This window comes from Pristis pectinata, chromosome 9 (genome assembly GCF_009764475.1).
Source record: "Pristis pectinata isolate sPriPec2 chromosome 9, sPriPec2.1.pri, whole genome shotgun sequence".
Lineage (NCBI taxonomy): Eukaryota > Metazoa > Chordata > Chondrichthyes > Rhinopristiformes > Pristidae > Pristis > Pristis pectinata.
In genome coordinates this window covers 70917216-70939105 of record NC_067413.1, presented here as the reverse complement: position 1 = coordinate 70939105, position 21890 = coordinate 70917216, and the positions used below count along the sequence as shown (strand labels likewise).

At 40.5% G+C, this 21890-nt stretch overlaps 1 protein-coding gene across 1 annotated transcript in view; it reads right to left on the bottom strand.

Annotated features, from left to right (window-relative positions):
* The window catches only part of sntg1 (syntrophin, gamma 1), a 92883-nt gene that overhangs the window by 35787 nt on the left and 35206 nt on the right, over window positions 1–21890 (bottom strand). The window contains exons 7-10 of the mRNA XM_052023510.1: window positions 11883–11985; window positions 9659–9741; window positions 5260–5390; window positions 3645–3774 (exon numbers count right to left, since the gene is read on the bottom strand). Of these exons, the coding sequence (XP_051879470.1) occupies window positions 3645–3774; window positions 5260–5390; window positions 9659–9741; window positions 11883–11985 (447 nt within the window). The remainder of the gene's footprint in view (window positions 1–3644; window positions 3775–5259; window positions 5391–9658; window positions 9742–11882; window positions 11986–21890) is intronic.

The window sequence follows — 21890 nt, the reverse complement described above, 5'->3', positions numbered from 1 at the left end:
CCTCTAATCCATTCACCCACTAGTTACTGAACTCTCTGTTGAGTGAATCTGTTTACCCCATCTACCTCTCTTTGTTCCAAAGAAAACAACATCAGCCTAGCCAGTGTCTCCTAAGGATTCAAGTTTTCTAGTCCTGACAACATTCTTGGAAATTTACTCTGCATCCTCTCTAGACTCAGCTAGTCTGTTTTTATTTCAGATTTCCAGCATCTGCATTTATTGCTTTTCAATTACAGGCCAGAAGGATATCTCTGAATAAGGCACCGTCTATTTAAAAGCGAGATGAGGTTTTTCTTAATGTGTTATGGACCTTCAGGACTTACTATCCCAGAAGACTTTAAACACAAGGTCTTTAAGTATATTTAAGGCCAAGATAGATAAATTCTTGGTTACCATGAGAGTTAAGGAACACGGGGATGATACAAGAAGTAGTGTTAAGGTAAAAGATCACAGTAGATGGCACCGCTCTGGCAACCCTGGTTCTATTCTAATCTCTGGTGCTGACTGTTTGGTGTTTATATGTTCTCCCTGTGGCTGCAGGGGTCTCCGCCTTGTGTTTTAGTTTCCTCCCACATCCCAAGGACATGCTGGTTATGAGGTTAATTGGCTGCTCTAAACTGCTCTTACTGTAGCTGAGTGGTAGGATGATCAGAAGGATGTGAGTCGGTTACAGGGAAATAAATAGGAGAATGGGATTGATAGGATTTTCCAAGAACAGGCAGATCTTGAATGACCAAATGACCTCCTTCTTTCTTATAAGGAAATGTGAAAATATATTGTGTATCTCCTCGATGAATGACCTGCTCCTTCCTTATTTTTTATGTTCTTATATATTCCTACTCACATTCACAGCTACATAAACATCAAGAATTGTATTCTCACAATGTACATTCTAATTCAAGGTGTGTACTGGACCCAGTTCTATCATTGTAGATCTAAGAGAGCAGCCTGCCAACTCTGTCTGTGGTTCAAGGGAAGACAGCATGCCACAGAACTTGTATCATTTCTCACTGGCAAATAAAGCATAACCACATACATCTCTTGAGTCTGCTCTTAGCAAGTGTAAGTTTGTGGCACTCAATACACAACTGATGAGCAGAGCATGACCATGCCAGGTGAAGAAATCGTATCTGGGGTAACTCCCAAAATTGATCACTTCTGCTTTGCTAAATGTTTCCAGGTGGTGAACTTGACCAGCTGATGTTTTTCAGTCTTCGTGATAATTAGTCATGCCGATCAATGCATCAGTGACCTGATTGATGTGGACTGATACCAGAGGTGATATGATGTTATGGAAGGAGATGGAACCATAAATGGAATAAGTATTATTGACAATGGCATGTCTGTCTCTATTCGTGGATTGCAATGTTGTGACTACTGATCCAAAGCCCATTACAGGACTCATCAGCCTGTTGTGGGTGTGGGTGTGGCATCTGATCTGTAACGGGGCTCTGATGCTTGCTGATCTCCCTACCATGGCTTTTTTCAGTCTGTACCAATGCAAAAGACTTAAAAGCTTCCCTCATTTTTTTTCAACTTGATTTGACAATTTCCATGAGGTACTGCTAATCACACTGACATGTTTTGCTGTGCCCAGACCATCCATGAACTTTGCAGCACACTTCACATCTTCCCTCCATCTCCAACCTCTTGCTGGCAATCTCACAATAACTGTCAGCCACCAGTGATTTTACTGCTATTCAGCACTTGGTTTACATCCTTGCTCTTTTGATACAATAACAACTATAAAACTAATTTTTTAGAAAGGACATACATTTGTTAAAGAAAATGAAAGAAAAATACAGCAATAAAGTAATCCCTGGAAACATAAAGGTTAAAAAAAAATGACTCTTTAATTTATATAATCCACAGTGAACTTCCTAATGCACATTCCAGGTAGTCAAACAAGTGTTTGACATGCTCCAGCTGGTTTTATTTTAAAGCTTAAATTAATCTCTGAGACAACTGTATGATTCTTAGGCTGTCCAAAATGGACAAAACTGATAGGGGCACCATGAATGTTGGCAAATAATCTCACAATCTTATTTTTCTAAGTTAATTATAGAAGTTGGCAAGTCATGTTGCAGCTGCATAAAACTTTGGTTAGGCCACACTTGAAGTATTGTGTGCCGTTCTGGTCATCACACTAGAGGAAGGATGTGGAGGCCTTGGAGAGAGAACAGAAAAGGTTCACCAGAATGCTACCAGGATTGGAGATAATCTATAAGGAATGGTTGGACAAACTGGATTGGTTTCTCTGGAGTGTTGGAGGCTGAATGGCAACCTGATGGAAGTATATAAAATAGTGAGGTGCACAGACAGGGTCAGAGTCTTTTTCCCAGGGTGGAATTGTCAAATACTAGAGGATATAAGTTTAATGTGAGAGGGGGAATGTTTACTGGAGATTTTACAGGTAGGTGCTTGGATTGCACTGCAGGGGAGGTGGTAAAAGCAGATACAATAGCAATGTTTAAGAGGCATTTAAGCAGAAAAATGAATAAGAAGTGAATAGAGGGATGCAGACCATGTGCAGGCAGATTGGATGAGTTAGACTGGCATACTGGTTGGAGCTGACACAATGGGCTGAAGGGCCTATTCCTTTGTTGTACTGCGCTATGTTTTATGTTCTATGTAATTGTATTCAGATAAGTTTCCTTAACTGCAGTTAAAATACAAACTCTACATTTTTGTCACTTCTTGTCCACACTGAACTGATGAAAAATGTCCAATAAAGCTGAAGCTTCAGAGAATAGCTTTTAGAGTAATTTGTATAATATCAATTTAATAATAAAATTTACAGAATCTGATGTGAAGCATGTAAGTGTTTCACTCAGTGGAAGTATTAATGATTCCCAAGCCACAGAACAGGTTTGTGTTATGGAGGGATTACCAACGCAGTTGACCATAACTCTAGCCTCAAAGAACATTTTCTATTGTGATACAGCGCTCAACATCAATTCCTGTTGCATTCTTGTCAAATGTTTCATTAAATAAAGCTTAGCTAGTTTAATTGTGTGGATCAAATATTGAACTGGACTGAGATTGTTCAACTTACAATGACTGGAGAACTTTTAAGTGAAGTCAAATTGAGATGTTGCACATTCATCTGCATGTGATTGGAGAGTTGTATTGTCGATGGATGTGTGGATGGGAACGGGGGAAAATTCTCTTAAATAATATTACTGGATGACAACTCATTTCATTGTAAGATACGTAAATAAAACTTTTATTCTCCTTTTAGCTTTTCCAACTATTATTGAGGATAATTCAGAATCAGATCTGTACCTCAATTAAACATTAAAAAGGTGGTTTTGTGAATATAATTACATGTGCTATTATATTAATTGAGTAGTATAATTTAAATGTTAAATAACCATGTAAATGTTCCCTATTACTGCATTACTGTCACTTATGGTAATTACAGCTAAATCTTGTGTAAAACCTCATTGTTATGTTAAAATCATATACATATCAATGATTCTTTAATTACTATTTTGCCAATGGCAAATGTGGAACTTTTTATTAAAAAAGAACTCTAATGACTTGATCAACAAACAATTTAAGTCACGGATATTAAGCCACTAGCCTGTTGAACTGGAAGAGTAAAACTCCATAGTTTTCCTTGCGCAAACACGGATACATACATTGTGCTTGGTAAGGTTGGATATATTAATTGCTAGTGCTTGCAACCAATCTACGCAGTCTTCAGCAGTGAGACACTGAATGACACCACTGCACACTCCATCCACAGCAATTACTTGAAATGCATTTTGCCTGAAAATGTCACAAAACATATGAAGAGAAATTCAAAGTTATGCTGCAACCATGGGAAAGAGTAGAAGACAAAGCCCCAGCTTTAGCTGAGTGTGACCCATAGCCTGTGGTCTACAAAGCCCTGAACTTATGAGGTCTGGATGTTGCCAGGTAAGGACTAAGGAGCGAGGAATTGTGCTGCACACAGGTCCCCAAATGAAGTAACTGAGTGAGCAAGTCCCATGCGTGAAATTCCATTGGAAACCTTTTTGAAGATGGAAAGACCCCACCCCCAGCCTTGTCAAAACTATCAAAATGTTTTAATACTCCTGAACATCTCTAACATTCAGAAACATTTAAAAATAATTCTTTTAAAATTATTGAAAACATATTAAAACAATAAGAAACATTTCTAAATAATTAAAAGCATTAGAGCAAACACAAATAACTAAGATCCATTCTTCTGCACAGATTTAAACCTGGTGCAGGATCTGAGAGCATATTCTTCACTATAGAGGAGGGGAATCTCAGCAAGCTCCTGCTCCACTGTTGGATAAGAAATCACCAGAGGAATTTCCGGCAACACACAGTAAAATTCAGGTCACTGATTTGGGGTTTCCTCACTTGGACATTGGTCCTGCTGAGTGGGACATCTATTGGGCACTGTGCATGTGCCACAAACACATGCCATTTCATCCGATCTAAACTGACTCGTTTGCAGAATATCGAACAAACAACCTATCACTCCGAGTGAAATTTACTATCAATGATATGAAGGATAGAAATGTTAACAGAATTCTTGAACAAATGCACTGTTATTGCTCAGCTTGCTGACATAGTTGGTGTCGATTTTCCTTGGCAATCCCAGCCAAAATTAAGTAGGACTGCCATAGAAATGGTGGAAAATTGGGGTGGAAAGGCCATGCAGACTTGGATTTGCCTTTTCCATCAGGCTGGAACTAACTTACTATCCTTACTTGGAGTTTGACTTCCAGGAGATTGTTCTTTCATTTACCCTTCTTCTGTTTCTATTCAGGACTGCCTGAGGTGGCAATGTGGTGGAAAGTCGGGCTGGTTAGTAACAATAGCTTTAATGTCACCTGATGGAGGGAGTGAGCCTATTAGAGCTTCCTCCCTCCCCCTGTTCTTTTGCCTTCAGTTCTGCCAAAACCTGCAAAACATGTGAAAGAGACCCTGAGGAATTTTAAATAGGTAGAGAAGATGAAAGAAGGGCAAACATTCCTGAATGTCTCTTATGGTGCTGCAATGGGATTGCTATATTTTTGTGGGCCAGCAATAAAGGGCTCCCTTACACTGGAAGTTACCTACCCTGTAAGTTAATAGAGTCCTGGCTCAGAAAAGTGGGTTGCAGTCGAATCATAGTGCAATATTTGAAGAAAACATCTGTTAGATATTTAAATATTAATCATATTTGTGGCACCTTAATTCCAAATGCAACATTTGAACATTAATTTGCTATATGTAAATAATATTTTAAACTGTTACCTGGAAATATCAGTGCCTGGAATATGGTGTGACAGACGAGAATGAAGAAGAGGAATTAGCTGCAGATCACACCATCTCTTCTCCCACTTCAGGCCTGAGGATGTTGGCCATGAAGAACATGACAATGAATCCTGAAAAGTATTTGTCATTTTAGACTTTCTAACTGAAATACATTCTTAATAAGAGTTTCATTTCCGTACCTTGCAAAAGATTGTTACTGTAATTGCACCATTACATTTCTTTCATTTGAATATATATTGAAGCAGTTTGTTGGAATGAATATTATATCAAACACATTGAGGTTTCATATACCGATGGATGAAAATCAATAAGTTCTTAATACTTTGACATGCTCAATTAATCCTTTAACAAATGCTTTGACAGACTTTGACTTTGGCTGCTAGATTTAAATAATTGTAACATTCTAAAATTCATGTCATTTTAGCCTCTGTGAAATCAACACAAAAATTCTGGAGACAATTTGACAGCGTGCAGCAAAAATCCTGAATGCCTATTTGGTAGCTCTGATGTGAGAATCCAAGCAATTCAGTATTTAGTGTACAGACGAGAGATCAGACGAGGGTTCTTTTTTTCATGTCATTTCAGCCTGATTTTCTGTGCCTTATGAGATTCAAGCCCACTTGCAAACAAGGTCTTAAAGCCCTCCGCTTCTTTCTGCAACAAAGATCCAACCATTTCCCTTCCACCAAAACTCTCATCCACCTGGCTGAACTTGTTCTTACCCTTGACAACTTTACTTTTAATTCCGCTTACTTCCTACAAATCAAAGTTGTAGCCATTGGCATCCATTTGGGCCCCAGCTATGCATGTCTTTTTGTTGGTGATGTGGAACAAATTTGGTGACCTGTTCCAAATTTTCTCTGGTACCACTCCCCAACTCTTTCTCCATTACAGTGACGATTGCACTCGTGCGGAACTCATCAATTATATCAACTTTGCCACTAACTTCTACCCTGCTTTCAAATTCACATGGACCATTTCTGACACTTCTCTCCCTTTTCTAGATCTCTCTGTCGCCATCTCAGGAGACAAGTTATCCACTGAAGACACAAGAGACTGCAGATGCCAGAATGTGGAGCAACAAACAAATCTGCTGGAGGAATTCAGTGGGTCGAGCAGCATCTGTGGAAGGAAAGGAATTGTCGATGTTTTGGGTCAAAACCCTGCATCGGGACTGAGAGTGGAGAGGGGAGATGGCCAGTGTAAAGAGGAGGAGGGGAGTGGTGAGAAAGGATTCTGAGGAGATTGGTGGACTGGGAAGGGGTGTAAGCGGACAGGCAAGTAGTGCCAGGTAGGGGAGGTGAGCAAGGGTGGACTTGGAAGACAGTGGCAGGTGAATGATAGATGGAGGCAAACAAATATTTACCATAAACTTACTGACCCCCATGGCGACTTAGACTACATCTCTTCCCACCCTGTCTCTTGTAAAGACGCCAAACCTTTCTCCCAGTTTCTCCATCTTTGCCGCATCTGCTCTCAAGATGAGGCCTTCCATTCCTGGATTTCTGAAGTGTCTTTCTTTTTCAGGAAGCTTCCCTTCTGCTGTGATTGATGGAGCCTGCTCTCACACCTCGTATGTTTTCATACTTCTGCACTCACCTTGGCTCCCACCAGAGAGAACAGAGACGGAGATCACCTTGTCCTCATCTTTCACCCTTATGAGCCTCAGCCTCCAGCACATCATCCTTCGTCAGTTCTGCCAGCTGCAAAGAGATCTCACCACCAGCCACATCTTCTCCTCCCTACCCCTTTCCACCTTCCGCAGGGACCACTTCCTCCACGACTCACTGGTCTGCTCATCCTTCCCCAGCCACCCCTGCAATCACAGGACGTGTAGTACTTGTTCTTACATCTCCTCCCCCATCACCATCTGGGGACCTAAACAGCCTTTCCAGGTGAAGCAAAGATTCATGTGCACCTCCTCCAACCTTGTCTACTGCGTTCAGTGCTCCCAGTGTGGCCTCCCCTAACACCGGCGAGGTCAATCACAGACTGGGCGACTGTTCTGCAGAGCACTTACGCTCTGTACACAATGGCCATCCCAAGCTTCCAGTTGCAGGCCATTTCAATTCCCCTTCCCATTCCCACACGGACCTGTCCATCCTCAGCCAGGTTGGCCAAGCAACTATGCAATGCGTAAGCTGCAGGAAACCGAAATGTCAGTCGTCACTTACACAGTGCTTCTGTGTGTTCCTGATGCATTGCCTGACAATTTGCAATACCATCCTCTATGCCTCTTCTCCACCTTGAGTGGTAATAGGCCAGGGAATCCCAGGGAGTCAGCAGAGATGTTGTGTTTCTTCAAGGAGACTCTGTGCTCATCCTTGAATCTTTTCCTCTATCCACCTGGTAATCTCTTTCCATGACCAAGCTCAGAAAAGAATGCCTGTTTCACTAGTCTCGTACCAGGCATACAAAAGATATGGCCTGCCCAATATAGCCAAGTGAGTGTAATTAGGGCCTCAGTACTAGGGATGATAGCCTGGAGAGGACATTGGCATTGGTTAGCTTGTATTTATTATCAACTTGGAGGATTTTTGAGAAGGTGGTATATTTCCAATACCTCGAGATGCCTGCTACACGTAGTCCAGCTCTCAGAAGCATAAAGAAGGCCAGGAATCACTGCTTGGTAGACCATGACTATTATGCCAGGTCTAAGGTCTTGAATTTCAAACACCATTTTCCTTAGCGGACCATTGGCCGTGGTGGTGGATTGAAGGCAATAATGAATTTCATCATCAATGTTTGTCTGCTGAGAAGTGGCTGTTGAGATGCTAGGTGTGGTCCATGAACCTTTATCATGTGAGGGCCGCATGATGCAGTGGGGGCGGGTTGGTAAAGGACCTTCATCCTGCAGATAATGAGTGTAATGTCCATCCTCTCATGTGCAAGTGTCGACATAGGCTTGGAGCTAGGTCTTTGAGCACAACGTAGTACAACTGCTGAGGTTTGCTGACCTACCCTGTCAATATACCCATGAAACCTCTCCATATCTTCTTTACAACCAAGATTTGTATCATCAGGAAACTTCGATACATTACATGCATCTAAATCATGGATATAGATCGTTAACAGCAAGGACCCAATGTTGATCCTTGCACCACCCCACCAGTGATAACCTCCCAACCCAAAAATAACAAAGGCTGATTCCACTTTCTTTATCCTGTTAACAAATCCTCAACCCATGCCAATACATTACCTCTAATTTTAATAATCTCACATGTGGAAGAAGTATTGTGAAGGGTAATAGATTAACAACACTCCCTGGGTCTGCAAAATTAAAACTGTGAACTAGTACATTTCGGTGGGTTCAAGGCATTAAATTATTTATGTGGACCTGTGTTGCCCCTTCCATTTCCGTTGCTGAATCCATTAAGAACGGCAAACTCCAGTTAACACAATTACTGATTACTGCTATAAAGGACTCAGAACCAACTATTCTTCAGAGATTAAGGAAAAGTTACCTCAATCTCCAAACCTGTATCATGATTAGTACAATGTATCTAAGGCAAGGCACCTGAATACCCTGCTGATCATTATCTGTAACTTGTGGTCAGAGAGATTTATAAATAGCAGATATGGAAATAGCTCTTGAACATATTTAAAAAAAAAGAATGAGAGGATAGATATTCCATGGCTTTTCCATGATAAATTATCTCAAACAGCTCAATTATCTGGAAAGTCCAAGCAAGTGGTTTACTGATAAAGGCAGTCGTCAAGAATTTACTTGCGAAGTCTACAAAATATTTCCAACAAGAAAGCTTAAAAAGATTCAAATTATGTCATAATTTTAGCCATCATCATTAATACTCTAGTTTTATTTTATTGCTAATGCCAGCACCTCTTTTCTTACAATAAATGTTCATACAGCTGAGTTAAAGTAATACTCCTTTTCATGACGCTTTTAGCCACATCCACCATTTTTCCAGAGATTCTACTTGTGTGCCCAACAAAGAGAGGATATTTTAACAGATTAACAGAGTCTCAGGGTCAGTATAGCTTCAGAACACAATAAGAATCACAAACATAAATTTCCATACATTTTCCTCAATTACCCAGCATGATTTAGCTTGAATTTCAAAAAAGTGGTTGGAAATTACTAATTTTCACCATTTCTTCCGGATTCTAACATTCCCCACTGAGTGTCTGATACCTCTGTAATGAGTGCATCTAATTGCCAAATATTCTTGGAAAGATTGGAAGGAAGATTGTGATTGAATTGTTGGTTCCTATTTTCGTTTGCTGCTGTTTCTGTTAAAATAAACATGATTACAGGGTAGGGAACACCATTTTGTACTCAAATCTATCTTCTGCTAAAAATAGAAAATGACCACTAAGCAAGCTGCAACATTAAGTTTGAAGCTGAATTGCATCTTACTGTGTTGTTAGGGTGGTAGTTAAGATGTAATCCACTGTCACAAAGTGGAGAAGATGTACCACTGCTCTGGTCACTGGGAATACCTGCAAGCAAATGGAAAATAGATTAATGTATGACCAAAATCAATACATTACTACTTGTGGGCAGTAATATGCTTAACAGTATTTGTAGGAGGACAAAATACTGAAACATTTCCTCAGCTAGTGCAATTAAATAAATGGGACAAAGTAAAGAAACTTAGTGGATCCATCTAATTAATCCTAGAAGGCTCATTAAGATTGATTCCAACTAACAATCTGGAGAATTCAAGTCCCAACATTAGCAACTGGATATTTTTTACTCACTCAATTAAATAAATGTGTAAAAGAACCCTGATTCATAATGGTGTTCATGAAGCTCACTATTTGTCATAAAAAAATTTTTAAAATATCTTTCAGGAAGGGAAATGACCTATCATTGCTATTGCAATATGCTGACTCTTAATTTTCCTGTGAAATGGTCCAACATGCCATCCCGCTTTAGAAAAGCGATCTACTTGGCATTGACCTCAGGGCACAATTTATATGTGGCAGAGACAGGCCCAGCCCTGTCAATCCAGAAAATCCTTCCTCATAGATGCACAGTATATATTGATTTGTGCCAATATTGGGAGATTTATCCAGTTGTATGAAACTACATCAGTTACTTCTCTTTTGTAACTAGTGGTATGACTTAAATAGCCAGCTTTAAATTATTTCATGCAAGTTGCCAAAAAATATTGAGATAGTTTTAGCTAAGTAAGCTGAGAGTTCAGTTAACTCTGTTTATCACATAGTTTTTCAAAGAAGTCAGTCCAGCTTGATAACTAACAACATTGGGAATCCAATGAGAACATCTCAACCTCAACCTGTGGAACAATAAACTGTCCAAAAAGAAATAAACACATGAACGAACATCAGCAAGAAAATAATTGGCAAACAATTCTTTTCTGTGAGATGATCAAATCCACCACGAAGTTTAGGCCTGGAAATTCATCTGTGCAAAGCCCAATAACAGTGTTGCAATAACGAAATTTACATTGCATGTTTCAATAGGAGTTATTCCTATTATTGCTGGTTATTCCTAGGAAATTTTGTTTATCGCAAGAACTGCATCTGCCCTGGTGTTGTTTTTTGGCATCCAGTGTGTCCAAGTGATGTCAAGAGTGTGCAACACCCACATTTTGTTTTTGGCAAGAATTTTAACCAGACTGGCACAAAAGGTTTCCATAATGCTGGCAGCTCCAAACCAGCATTATTAAAGGGTCAGACACATCTCTCCTTCTTTCATAGTCAGCATGCTGCACAACTCTCTGCAAAACAAATCTCTGACACAATCAGGGATAACATTCACAGTACTCTCAGGTGGCTTCAGCAAGTTTCCCCTCAAAAATCAGTGGCCAGGTTCTTGATGCCATTGTTTTGATTAGGTGTCTTTGCCTGTCTTTAACAGATTTCTGATCTGATGAACATGGGACAACTTCAGTTCTTCCAGGGTTTGTTGTGGCATTTCTAGCTGCCAATTTTTCAGGACGAACTTGCTGAGATTTGCTGTGATAACTGGGATCCCAGTTTGACTCAGTCAGCTTGAGTTCCATTTATTCACTTGAAGTTTGTGACCCTGAAAACCACAGGTACTATCTTTCAAATTTTAGAGCCTTTCAAGATATATAGTTTTGAAAAAGATCTAAAATGACAAAATTAGTTAGCATTCGGTCAAAAACAGCATTGTTGGGCTACCTTAAATAATGCCAGTCTGTTTCATGAAAATAGATGTTATTGGATGAATTTCTGCAATTGGTGACATAGTTCTATTCGGAAGACGTTAAGATCATTTTAACAATGGAAAATCAATGCAGATAAATTTCTATAGCTTTTGAGTCTGTTTTTTTCATGGACCATGTGCATTTTTATTCTGTAAGTCAGTTTAATTCAATTTTGGATTCATTCACCTCTAATACAAGACATGCACCATTTCCTCAAAAGGCCAGTACTTATTAAACCAAACTAATCTTGGCCTATATTCACAACTGGCACGGTCTTGTTTTTATCACATACTAATTAACTCAAGCCAACCTGCTACACAAACTGAATATCCAAACAGTTAGAAGATCTGTGCAGGGGGATGATGGAGAAATATTATGTGAAAATGAAAGCGTGTTTAGCCATCGTCATTCCTCTTCTAAAAAAAGATTAATTGTGCTTACATGTGCAGTCTTCATACAGTGGCAGTTTCAGGAAGGCAGGTGCTCTTTTTAGAAATGACACTGTAAGAGTTACTTCCTCTCCAGCATTGCGCAGAACTTGAACCTATGGTTTATTATGAGAAATAGGTGTAAACGTAATTGGATTAATTTAACACTGCATTTCTATTTAAAGAGGCTATAATTTTGTCAACATAAACATTCAAATTGTATGAACTCCTATTTAAAAAAATAAAGCACCAAAACTAAAATATCAGGCTTTTCCCCTGGCATCCCTGACATGCAAATGAAAAACTCTGGTAATTCTATTGCCTTGAATGAAGAACTGGAAAGAGAATAGAAGGATTTGTGAAACATTAATATATGCAGAGGGCACAAAGCTAAGAAAAGACCAAGACTGATATCATTGATCATCAAAAGTTAAACTTGCCGATATACATTTATCTTTCAGAGTGACAGTCATCAGAAACCAAGGCCAAACTAAGATGAACGATTTTTGCTTTTGATGAGCTTCATTTGCTGGTCTCTGTGTTGCTGAGTTGAGTGACAGACCATTGTTGGCATCAATGAGTAGTCTCTCAAAAGCACATGCTAATGAGGAATGGAGAAAGATCACTGAAGTACTGACAGAGTTACGGATAAGATTTAGCATCTGCCTTTGGATCAGGCTTTCTGGAACTTTCACTTAATAGGTGAGATATGTGACTATTATTATCCACAGCCTGAATCAGACAAAAAAAGAGCTAAGAAGTTCATTTGGTTCTTTCATGAGATTTAAGAATTTTCTTACTGCTGTTGTTAAAAATTTCAAAATGTAGGTTTTACATGCCTAATACTGATAATGTGAAAAATGTAACTAAAAGTGAAATTATCACTTTATAAGCCAAATAAAAACATTGGGAGTGGGGGGGGGGGGGCAAATTGTCTGTCTTTCTGCTGTAGTGTAAAATAGGCAAAATTGAACTCCCATTGTGCTGTATCCCTCCCCCACTATTTTATCCTCCACTCACTTGAAGAGTAATTGCTTAAGGGTGGTTAAGTGATAACACCCATTTTGCATCATCATCACCTAACTTCAAGCTAAAGCCCATTGACTTTTTTTTAGCTATTGAAAAGCATTTTACTGTTCTTCACATGCATATATGCAATCTGTGAGTTCTCCGTTTACTACTTCGTGTCACGTATTCAAAAGTTTTATTTAACTACAATGTTTCATGAGATTCAATAGGAAAAAAATTACATTCACTTGCAAAAAGAAAAAAAGGTCTAATACAAAGACACAAAAATTCTGCAGATGCTGGAATCTGGAGCAATACACAAAAAGTGCTGGAGGAACTCAGCAGTGGAGGGAAATAAACAGACGGCATTTCGGGCCGAGATCCCTCATCAGGACTGGAAAGGAAGAGGAGGGCAGAAGCCAGAATAAGAAGGTGGGGGGAGAGGGACGGGGAGGAGCACACACAGGCAGGGGATAGGTGAGTTCAGGTGATAGGCGAGTCCAGGTGAGAGGGTGAAGGTAGGTGGGTGGGGGAGGGGGTGAAGATGTAATAAGCTGAGAGGTGATCGGTAGAAGAGGCAAAGGGCTGAAGAAGAAGGAATCCATTTGGAGAGGGCAGTGGACCATGGAATAAAGGATGGGGGAGAGCTGCTGAGTTACTCCAGCACTTTTTGTGTAAGGCCTAATACAAGTTGTGCTCTCTTCCAAAACACTCTGAATATTGATACCGTTTGCCACGGTTGAGTATGGAACAGTCCAGTACAGATTGTTCAAAATGATTACAGGTTTGAATGTCAATGTATCTGGCAACAAATGTATCCCTCCTGCCATAAGGGGTATTGAGTAATTCACCATAATCCATGTATTTTATAGGAAATCTTTCCAATCACTACGTTTTCAGATAGGTGACCTAATGTCTACCTGCCACTTACTTGTAAGTTGCAGCTGCAATACACACTACTCAATGTTCTTAGATGATCTTCATTTGGGTAGGGTGCCCTGTGTGGTTCACCGTGCCACTCACCATTCATCAGCTTACGGATGAGGTCATGTGACCCACCTCCACGCATTTTAATGACATTCATCTTACAGATGAATGATTTGGAAATCTTAGGTAACATATGCTGACCATATCCTTTTCCTGAATGGGGAGTAGTCTTATATTCACACCCACACCCCAGAAAAGTACACAACTGAGAAAGGTCATTGGGATTTCCATGTTAATCATTGGGGATGAAGTGAGAGTTTGAATAATGTATAATACATGTTCAAAATTTTTTGCAAAATATCGTGGCCATTTTCAGACTTTCATTAACTGCTTTCTCAATATACCTCTACCTTGTTAGAATATAAAACGTAGAACATTATAGCACAATACAGGCCCTTCGGCCCACAATGTTGTGCTGACATTTTATCCTGCTCTAAGATCTATCTAACCTTTCTCTCCACATAGCCCTCCATTTTTCTGTCATGCATGTAGCTATCTAAGAGTCTCTTAAACGTCCCTAATGTATCTGCCCCCACAACCTCTGCCGGCAGTGCGTTCTATGCACCCACCACTCTCTGTGTAAAAAACTTACCCCTGACATCCCCCTTATATCTTCCTCCAATCACCTTAACATTATGTTCCCTTGTGTTAGCCATTGTTGCCCTGGGAAAACATCTCTGACTGTCCACTCAATCTATGCCTCTTATCTTCTTGTGCACCTCTGTCAAGTCACCTCTCATCCTCCTTCTCTCCAAAGGGAAAAGCCCTAGCTCACTCAACCTATCCTCATAAGACATGCTCTCCAATCCAGGCAGCATCCTGGTAAACCTCCTCTGCACCCTCTCTAAAGCTTCCACATCCTTCCTATAATGAGACTACCAGAACTGAACACAATACTCCAAGTGTTGACTAATACCTTCGGCTAAAAATTAAGTGGAAAATGTTAACCAAATTCATATCATTTCCCCTACCCACCCACTTCCCCACTTCAATATCTAGTGTCCGAGATTAAGCTAGAGACCCTGGGAATGGCCAGGGTATCACTCACCCATACCTTCATTCAGCCAGGGTCTCACTCAGCCAGAGAGGCCTTTTGCTATTCAGATTTCCCATTGTGCCAAAAAATCTTGACACAGCTGGATCACTGAATGGTGGGTGCTGGCTGCTGACATCCCTTTGCACTGTAACAAGTAACCAGTTACATCAGTGAGCAGGTAGTCAGTAGGCGTCTAGCTCAAGAATCGTCAGCCATTCTGCTGATCCAGCCGCCTTCCAACCAGAAACGTAGGTAAATCACAGCAATTACTCCAATAACTGCCAGTCAGCTGAAATGAAATGCAATAACTCAATAGGGAGAGGGAGACAGAGAAATATTAGATTTTCTCTCACTCATGAGACTGTAGCAGAACCTGTTCCACATGGTAATGACTATCAAGTCTCACTAACATCTATTACTCTGGAATGAGAATACCGTACACAGCAACAGAAGACACCTGAGAGATTTCAAGGAGATTTTTGTTTGATAGTTCTATAAGTAAGCTGAACTTGTTCTGTTTTGAACAGTCTACTTGAGCCCAGTAGTGATGAGTTGTTATAACCTGTACTGTTAAGTGACATTTAATCTAAGATGGTGTAGGAAGGGAAGGAAGACAGGAGTGAGGTGGAGTATAGCATGTTGCATTGTGCAATTAGTTGTGTTTGTCTGCATTGGATTGTTATAGTGCTGGTTTACCAGCAATTAAACAGCAAAGAAAGTCAGAGGAGAAAAAGATGGCTGCACGCGGATGAACAGCACATGATTCACTCTTCCTCGCTGTACTTTTATACTGAAGGTCATTACAAGAGATGCCAACATTGTTTCTCTGGTTATTTACTGTTTCTGAAAACTACATTATACTTATCAGTCATAAGTGTTAACAAATGAGAAAAGCCGGCAAATAATAAAAGAAAAACAATTGTGATATGACACATATGTATTTAAGACATTCGTTCAGTATCTTAAGGGAAATATTGAAACCTTTGCTTCAGCTTTATCGAACCTCAATGGACTTTGAAGACAAAATCATGTCTAATCAGAAAAGAGATTTCTTCTGGAGTCCTGTCAGTCTCTGATGATGTTGAGATAAAAGTAGACCTTAATAAGTAGAAACACTGGCAGAGGGCACAGAAGGTAATTTATCTGTTAGTGCTGTGCTGATGATTCTTATTCTAAAGGAATAAAAACAGCTGTGAACTATGAGTGGTTAGAGTCAATGCTAACATCTAACAGCTGCAGAGTCAAAGTGAGCATTTAAATCCTGGTCAGAATAAACTTCAAGAAGGAGAATGTTTTAAGCATCACCACAGCAGCACAAATAAACAGTGCAGTTAACACATGCAACTCAGCCTCGGAAGAGCAGGATCTGTTTACATACTTCTCAGAAATCGTTCATTACAAATTACTCAATTAATAAACTTTGACATTTACACAGGGCTTGCAGTTCATTAGTTGTTTGCAAGGGATTAAATTACTGAAAATATGTTCAGATAGATTACCACTTCTCATTGCCACTAGTGAAATCATTGGGAAGATTTTCAGTTCCAATGACCCTGGCAAGTTGTGTACCCCTTAGTCCAGAGCTTTCCAGCCTAAGTAATGGCAAAGGTACACAATTACTCAATGCACCCAAACTATAACAAGCCGCACTAATGTTGATGATGCTCCAGTCTCTTCAGTTCTCTAGGGTGGATTACTGAGGTCAGAATTTTCCCTACAATACATTTGGAAGACTTCAGTGAGTAGATTGTTAGTTATGTTGTGGTATCAGCATTCTTCTTCTTGTTTCTTGAAAACAAGTTCAGCTTTAGGATTCCAAACAATTAAATACAACATTAGCCTTATTAACTGGAAACTCAGCTGGACTAGCTACATATATACTGTGGTTACAGGAACAGGTTGAGAATAGATAGAAAATAACTCACAGCTTTTCCACCATCAACAAGGCACAAGGCAGGAGCATGATAGAATATTCTCAAATTGCCTGGATTAGTACAGTTCCACCAACTCTAAATCTAGACACCATCCAGATAAGAACAATTTACTTGACTGGCATCCTAAATATGCACCTCCCCTTCCAGGAGTGCACTGCTGTTACTCGCCTAGGCTACACTGACAGCACTTGCCAAACCTGTGACCTCTACCACCAAGAAGAGCAGCAGCACATGGGAACATTGTGACTTGTGGGTTCCTTTCCAAGTTATATACCATCTTGATTTAGAAATAACACTAGTTGTTCATTGTCACTAAGTCTAAATCCTTGAACTCCTTACCAGAAGGACTGCAGTGGCCTGCCAGTACTGGGCTGTGGTCTAAGATGGGCAAATGAACTTCCAAAGGAGCAAAGTCTCCTCATGGATGATTCCTTGAGGATCTGCAATTTTGATCTGTTCTGTGAGGGAGGAAGGATTTCTACTTGTATGGCTCTTTACTATTAAAAATAAGAAATATTCCAGATGCTGGAAATCTGAAATAAAAACAGAAAATGCTGGAAACACCCAGAACAAATGAGTCGCCTTCGACCTGAAACATTACGTCAGGTCTTCTTTCCACAGATGCTGTCTTACTCTTCCTTAGCCGCCACTTTGCTTGTGACCTCCTCCAGTGCTAATCCTTTTAAATGAAGTAAAATTACAGTCATAGAGTTGTACAGCAGGGAAATGGGCCCTTCAGCCCACCTCATCCATGCTGACCTTTTTGTCCACCTACACTAATCCTATTTGCCCACATATGGTCTGTATCCTTCCATGCCTGACCAATTTAAGTGCTTTTAAGTACCCTAAAATGTCTTTTAAACATAATGATTGCATCTGACTCCACTATCTCCTCTGGCAGCGTCTTCCAGATATCAGTCACTCTGTGTAAAAAAACTTTTCTCCGAAATACCCTTCACAACTCCTTCCTCTCACCTTAAATCTCTGCCCTCTTGTTTTTTTTAACAAGAGCTCCTTTATCCCACATTCAGTTAAATGCGACCAAGATGTTGTTGGCAGTCTCCATGCTGTAGGACTCTATGACCCTTATGAATAGTCTATGACAGCTGGCAGAGAACCAAGGTTATTCCCACAACAGATATATTGGCTATGGTAATGTATTGGTTATGTGATCAGACCAGTAAATCAGAGGCTTGGAATAATGATCCAAAGATATTTCAAATAACATCACAGCAGCAGGGGAATTTAAATTTAGTGAATTAAATAGTCTGGAGTAAAAAGTTAATATCATTCTGTCCTCTCCGATCCCTTCCAGGACACTTGGCCAATGTTCACACAGTCAAACCAGATGCCATAACCTGGCTCTAAATCTGGAGATCAAACATAACTATTAAAGACATCAAACTAAACTTAAAAATAAACTAAAATCTTTTCCCTCCTTTCTTGAGTTCAGGATCCCTACTCAAGTTAATGGACTTTCTAATTCTAAGCCAGATCTGACTGGCATTGGATCAGAGAGGTAGATTCCCTGAGGATTCCCATCATGGCTGGGTTCTGCTGCAGGACCACAAGAAGTCCTGCAATGGAGTGGAGGAACAGATGGGCTGGCATCTGTCTCCAAGCTCATTTCAGAACTTACAGGAACTATGCTTATGTCCAGGACTTACTTAACTGGAAGCAGCTGAACATCACCGGTTCTCTTTGGAAACGCTGCCACAACTAACATGAATTGCCCTGCGAAGAATCAAACCAGGTGGACCATCCAGCATTGACCAATGCATTTCACAAGATCACAAGACAAAGGAGCAGAAGTAGGCCATTTGGCCCATCGAGTCTGGACCATGAACTAAACTAATACTATTCCTATCCAGCCCCAATTTTCGGCCTCATCCCCATATCCCTTGATACCTTGAGGTAGATACTATCTATCTCTTAAATGCCTCCAATGATCGGGCCTCCACAGCTGTATTTGGCAAAGAATTCCATAATTTCACCACCCTCTGGCTGAAGAAATTTCTCCTCATCTCTGTTTTAAACTGGTACCCTCTAATTCTAAGATTGTGCCCTCTGGTCCTGGACTCACCCACCAAGGGAAACAGCTTAGCCACATCTACTCTGTTCAGTCCTTTCAACATTCTAAATGTTTCTATGAGGTCCCCTCTCATTCTTCTGTACTCCAGTGAGTACAGTCTAAGAGCCAACAAATGCTCATCATATGTAAGCCCTTTCATTCCAGGAATCATCCTCGTAAATCTCCTCTGAACCCTCTCCAACATCAGTACATCCTTCCTAAGATATGGGGCCCAAAACTGCACACAGTATTCCAAATGAGGTCTCACCAGTGCCTTGTAGAGCCTCATCAACACTTCCCTACTTTTATACACTATACCTCTCGAAATGAATGCCAACATAGCATTCGTTTTCCTTACCGCCGATCCGACCAGGTGGTTAACCTTTAGGGTATCCTGCACGAGTACCCCCAAGTCCCTTTGTACTTCTGTACTTTGAATTTTCTCCCCTTCTAGATAATAATCTGCCCGTTTATTTCTTTTTCCAAAGTGTACCTCAACATTGAATCTCATCTGCCATTTCTTTGCCCATTCTCTGCAACCTTCCTGTTTCTTCAATACTCCCTACTCCTCCACCTATCTTGGTGTCGTCTGCAAACTAGCCACAAAACCATTTAGTCCATCATCCAAATCATTAATGTACAAAGTAAAAAGAAGCGGCCCCAACACCGACCCCTGCAGAACACCACTAGTAACCGGTAGCCAACCAGAACAGAATCCTTTTATCCCACCCTTTCCTTTCTGCCCACCAGCCAATGCTCCACCCAATGTTCCACCCATTCTACTATCCTACCTGTATTTCCATGAGCTCTCATCTTATTAATCAGCCTCTTGTGCGGCACCTTGTCGAAGGCCTTTTGAAAGTCTAAATACACAACATCCACAGCCTCTCCCTTATCCACCCTACCTGAGATTTCCTCAAAAAAAACTCCAATAGGTTGGTCAGGCAGGATCTTCCCTTCATGAAACCATGCTGGCTTGGACATATCTTGTCTTGCACCTCTAGGTATTCCATAACCTCATCCTTGAGGATTGAATCCAATATCTTTCCCACCACCGATGTCAGACTAATAGGTCTGTAATTTCCCTTATGCTGCCTCCCACCTTTCTTATACAGCGGAAATACATTTGCAACCCTCCGGTCCTCTGGAACCATACCAGAGTCTATTGATTCCTGGAAAATTATCACCAATGCCTCCGCAATCTCTAAAGCCACCTCCTTCAGAACCCAGGGATGCACCTCATCCGGTCCAGGAGGCTTATCTGTCTTTAGTCCATTTAGCTTCCCTAGCACCTTCTCTCTAGTAATCTTAACTGAACTTAGTTCCATCCCTTGAGACCCCTGACTATCCAATATATTGCTGATGTCCTCCACAGTGAAGACCGATGCAAAATACTCATTTAGTTCCTCAGCCATCTCTTTATCATCCATTATAATCTCTCCCGCACCATTTCCGATTGGTCCTATATCAACTCGTGTCTCTCTTTTACTCTTCATATATTTAAAAAAACTCTTAGTATCCTCTTGAATGTTATCTGCCAACTTCCTTTCATAATTCATCTTTTCTTTCTTAATGACCTTCTTAGTTTCTTTCTGCAGCTTTTTAAAAGTTTCCCAGTCTTCTGTTTTCCCACTAATTTTTGCTTCCTTGTATGTCCTCCCTTTTGCTCTTATTTTAGCCTTAATCTCTCTCTCATTATCCACATTTGTGCCTTTTTTCCATTCAAAACCTTTTTTCTTGGAATATATCTATCCTGCATTTTCCTTATTTCTTGGAGAAATTCTATCCATTTCTGCTCTGCCATCCCTCCAACTAGTTTACTCTTCCAATCAATTTGGGCCAGTTCCTCTCTCATGCCACTGTAATTTCTTTTGTTCCACTGAATATTGATGACCCTGCTATCAGCTTCTCCTCAAATTTGAAACAACTCAATCATGTTGTGATCGCTAGCTCCTAATGGTTCCTTTGCACTTAGTTCCCTAATCACCTCCGGTTCGTTACACAGCAACCAATCCAAAACAGCTGATCCCCTGGTGGGCTCATCAACAAGTTGCTCCAAAAAGCCATCCCGTAGACATTCCACAAACTCGCTCTCCTGAGATCCACTGCCTTGCTGCCTTTCCCAATCCACCTTCATGTTAAAATCCCCCATAATTATCTTCATGTTGTCTCTCTGACATGCTTTTTCTATTTCTAGCTGTAACTTATAGTCTGAAGCTTAGTTGACCCTGAAGCAGTGTATTTGAAAATATCTCAGGACCTGGGCTAAAATTGGGAGAACAGTCCCACAAATGTTAAGCTGCATAGCTGTCCTCACAGTGAGCTACATCACCATGATTTGTAACACTGCTCACACTCGACCCCATGCTATTCCCGTAGCAACACTTACAGCCTGTGGTTCCACCTGAGCTTCAGACCCTACTGTAAAGGACATCCTACAAATTGGGGTAGTCTGTGACTGGTGGCTTGGCCTCAGGTGATATATCCTGAAGCCTCATACCCAGACTGCCCAGAAGGATTCTTGACAGGCGATCCCTGCCCTGGGCCTTTTTTAGGATATCTCTAATAATTAGGGATATTTAAAAACATTTGAAATTAAGAATAATAAAACAATACATTTACCAAGACTTGCTTAAACTTTAGATTTGAGATTAAAATATTAAGATTGAAAAAAATAAAAAAATCCTTTTACCTTCATTTACCTTTTTAATTCAGGTTAGGGGGACATTCACATGACATGTGTGCATACTGCCCCTCAGCTCAGTGCGTTTTAACCATGGTTCTCCATGGAGTCACTGGTTGGTAATCAGCACACTCCAGTCTATTGTCTCAGACTCTGACATCAAATCACTCCATACGTCCCATCTCACATTTATCCCAAAGGTGGTGGCACAGTGGGATAATTGTGTGTGTCCGCACGCGTGCTTATGAGAGAGTGGGGCGGGGAAGGGGAGGTGACGTGGAGTGGAGGAGGTATTCAGCAAT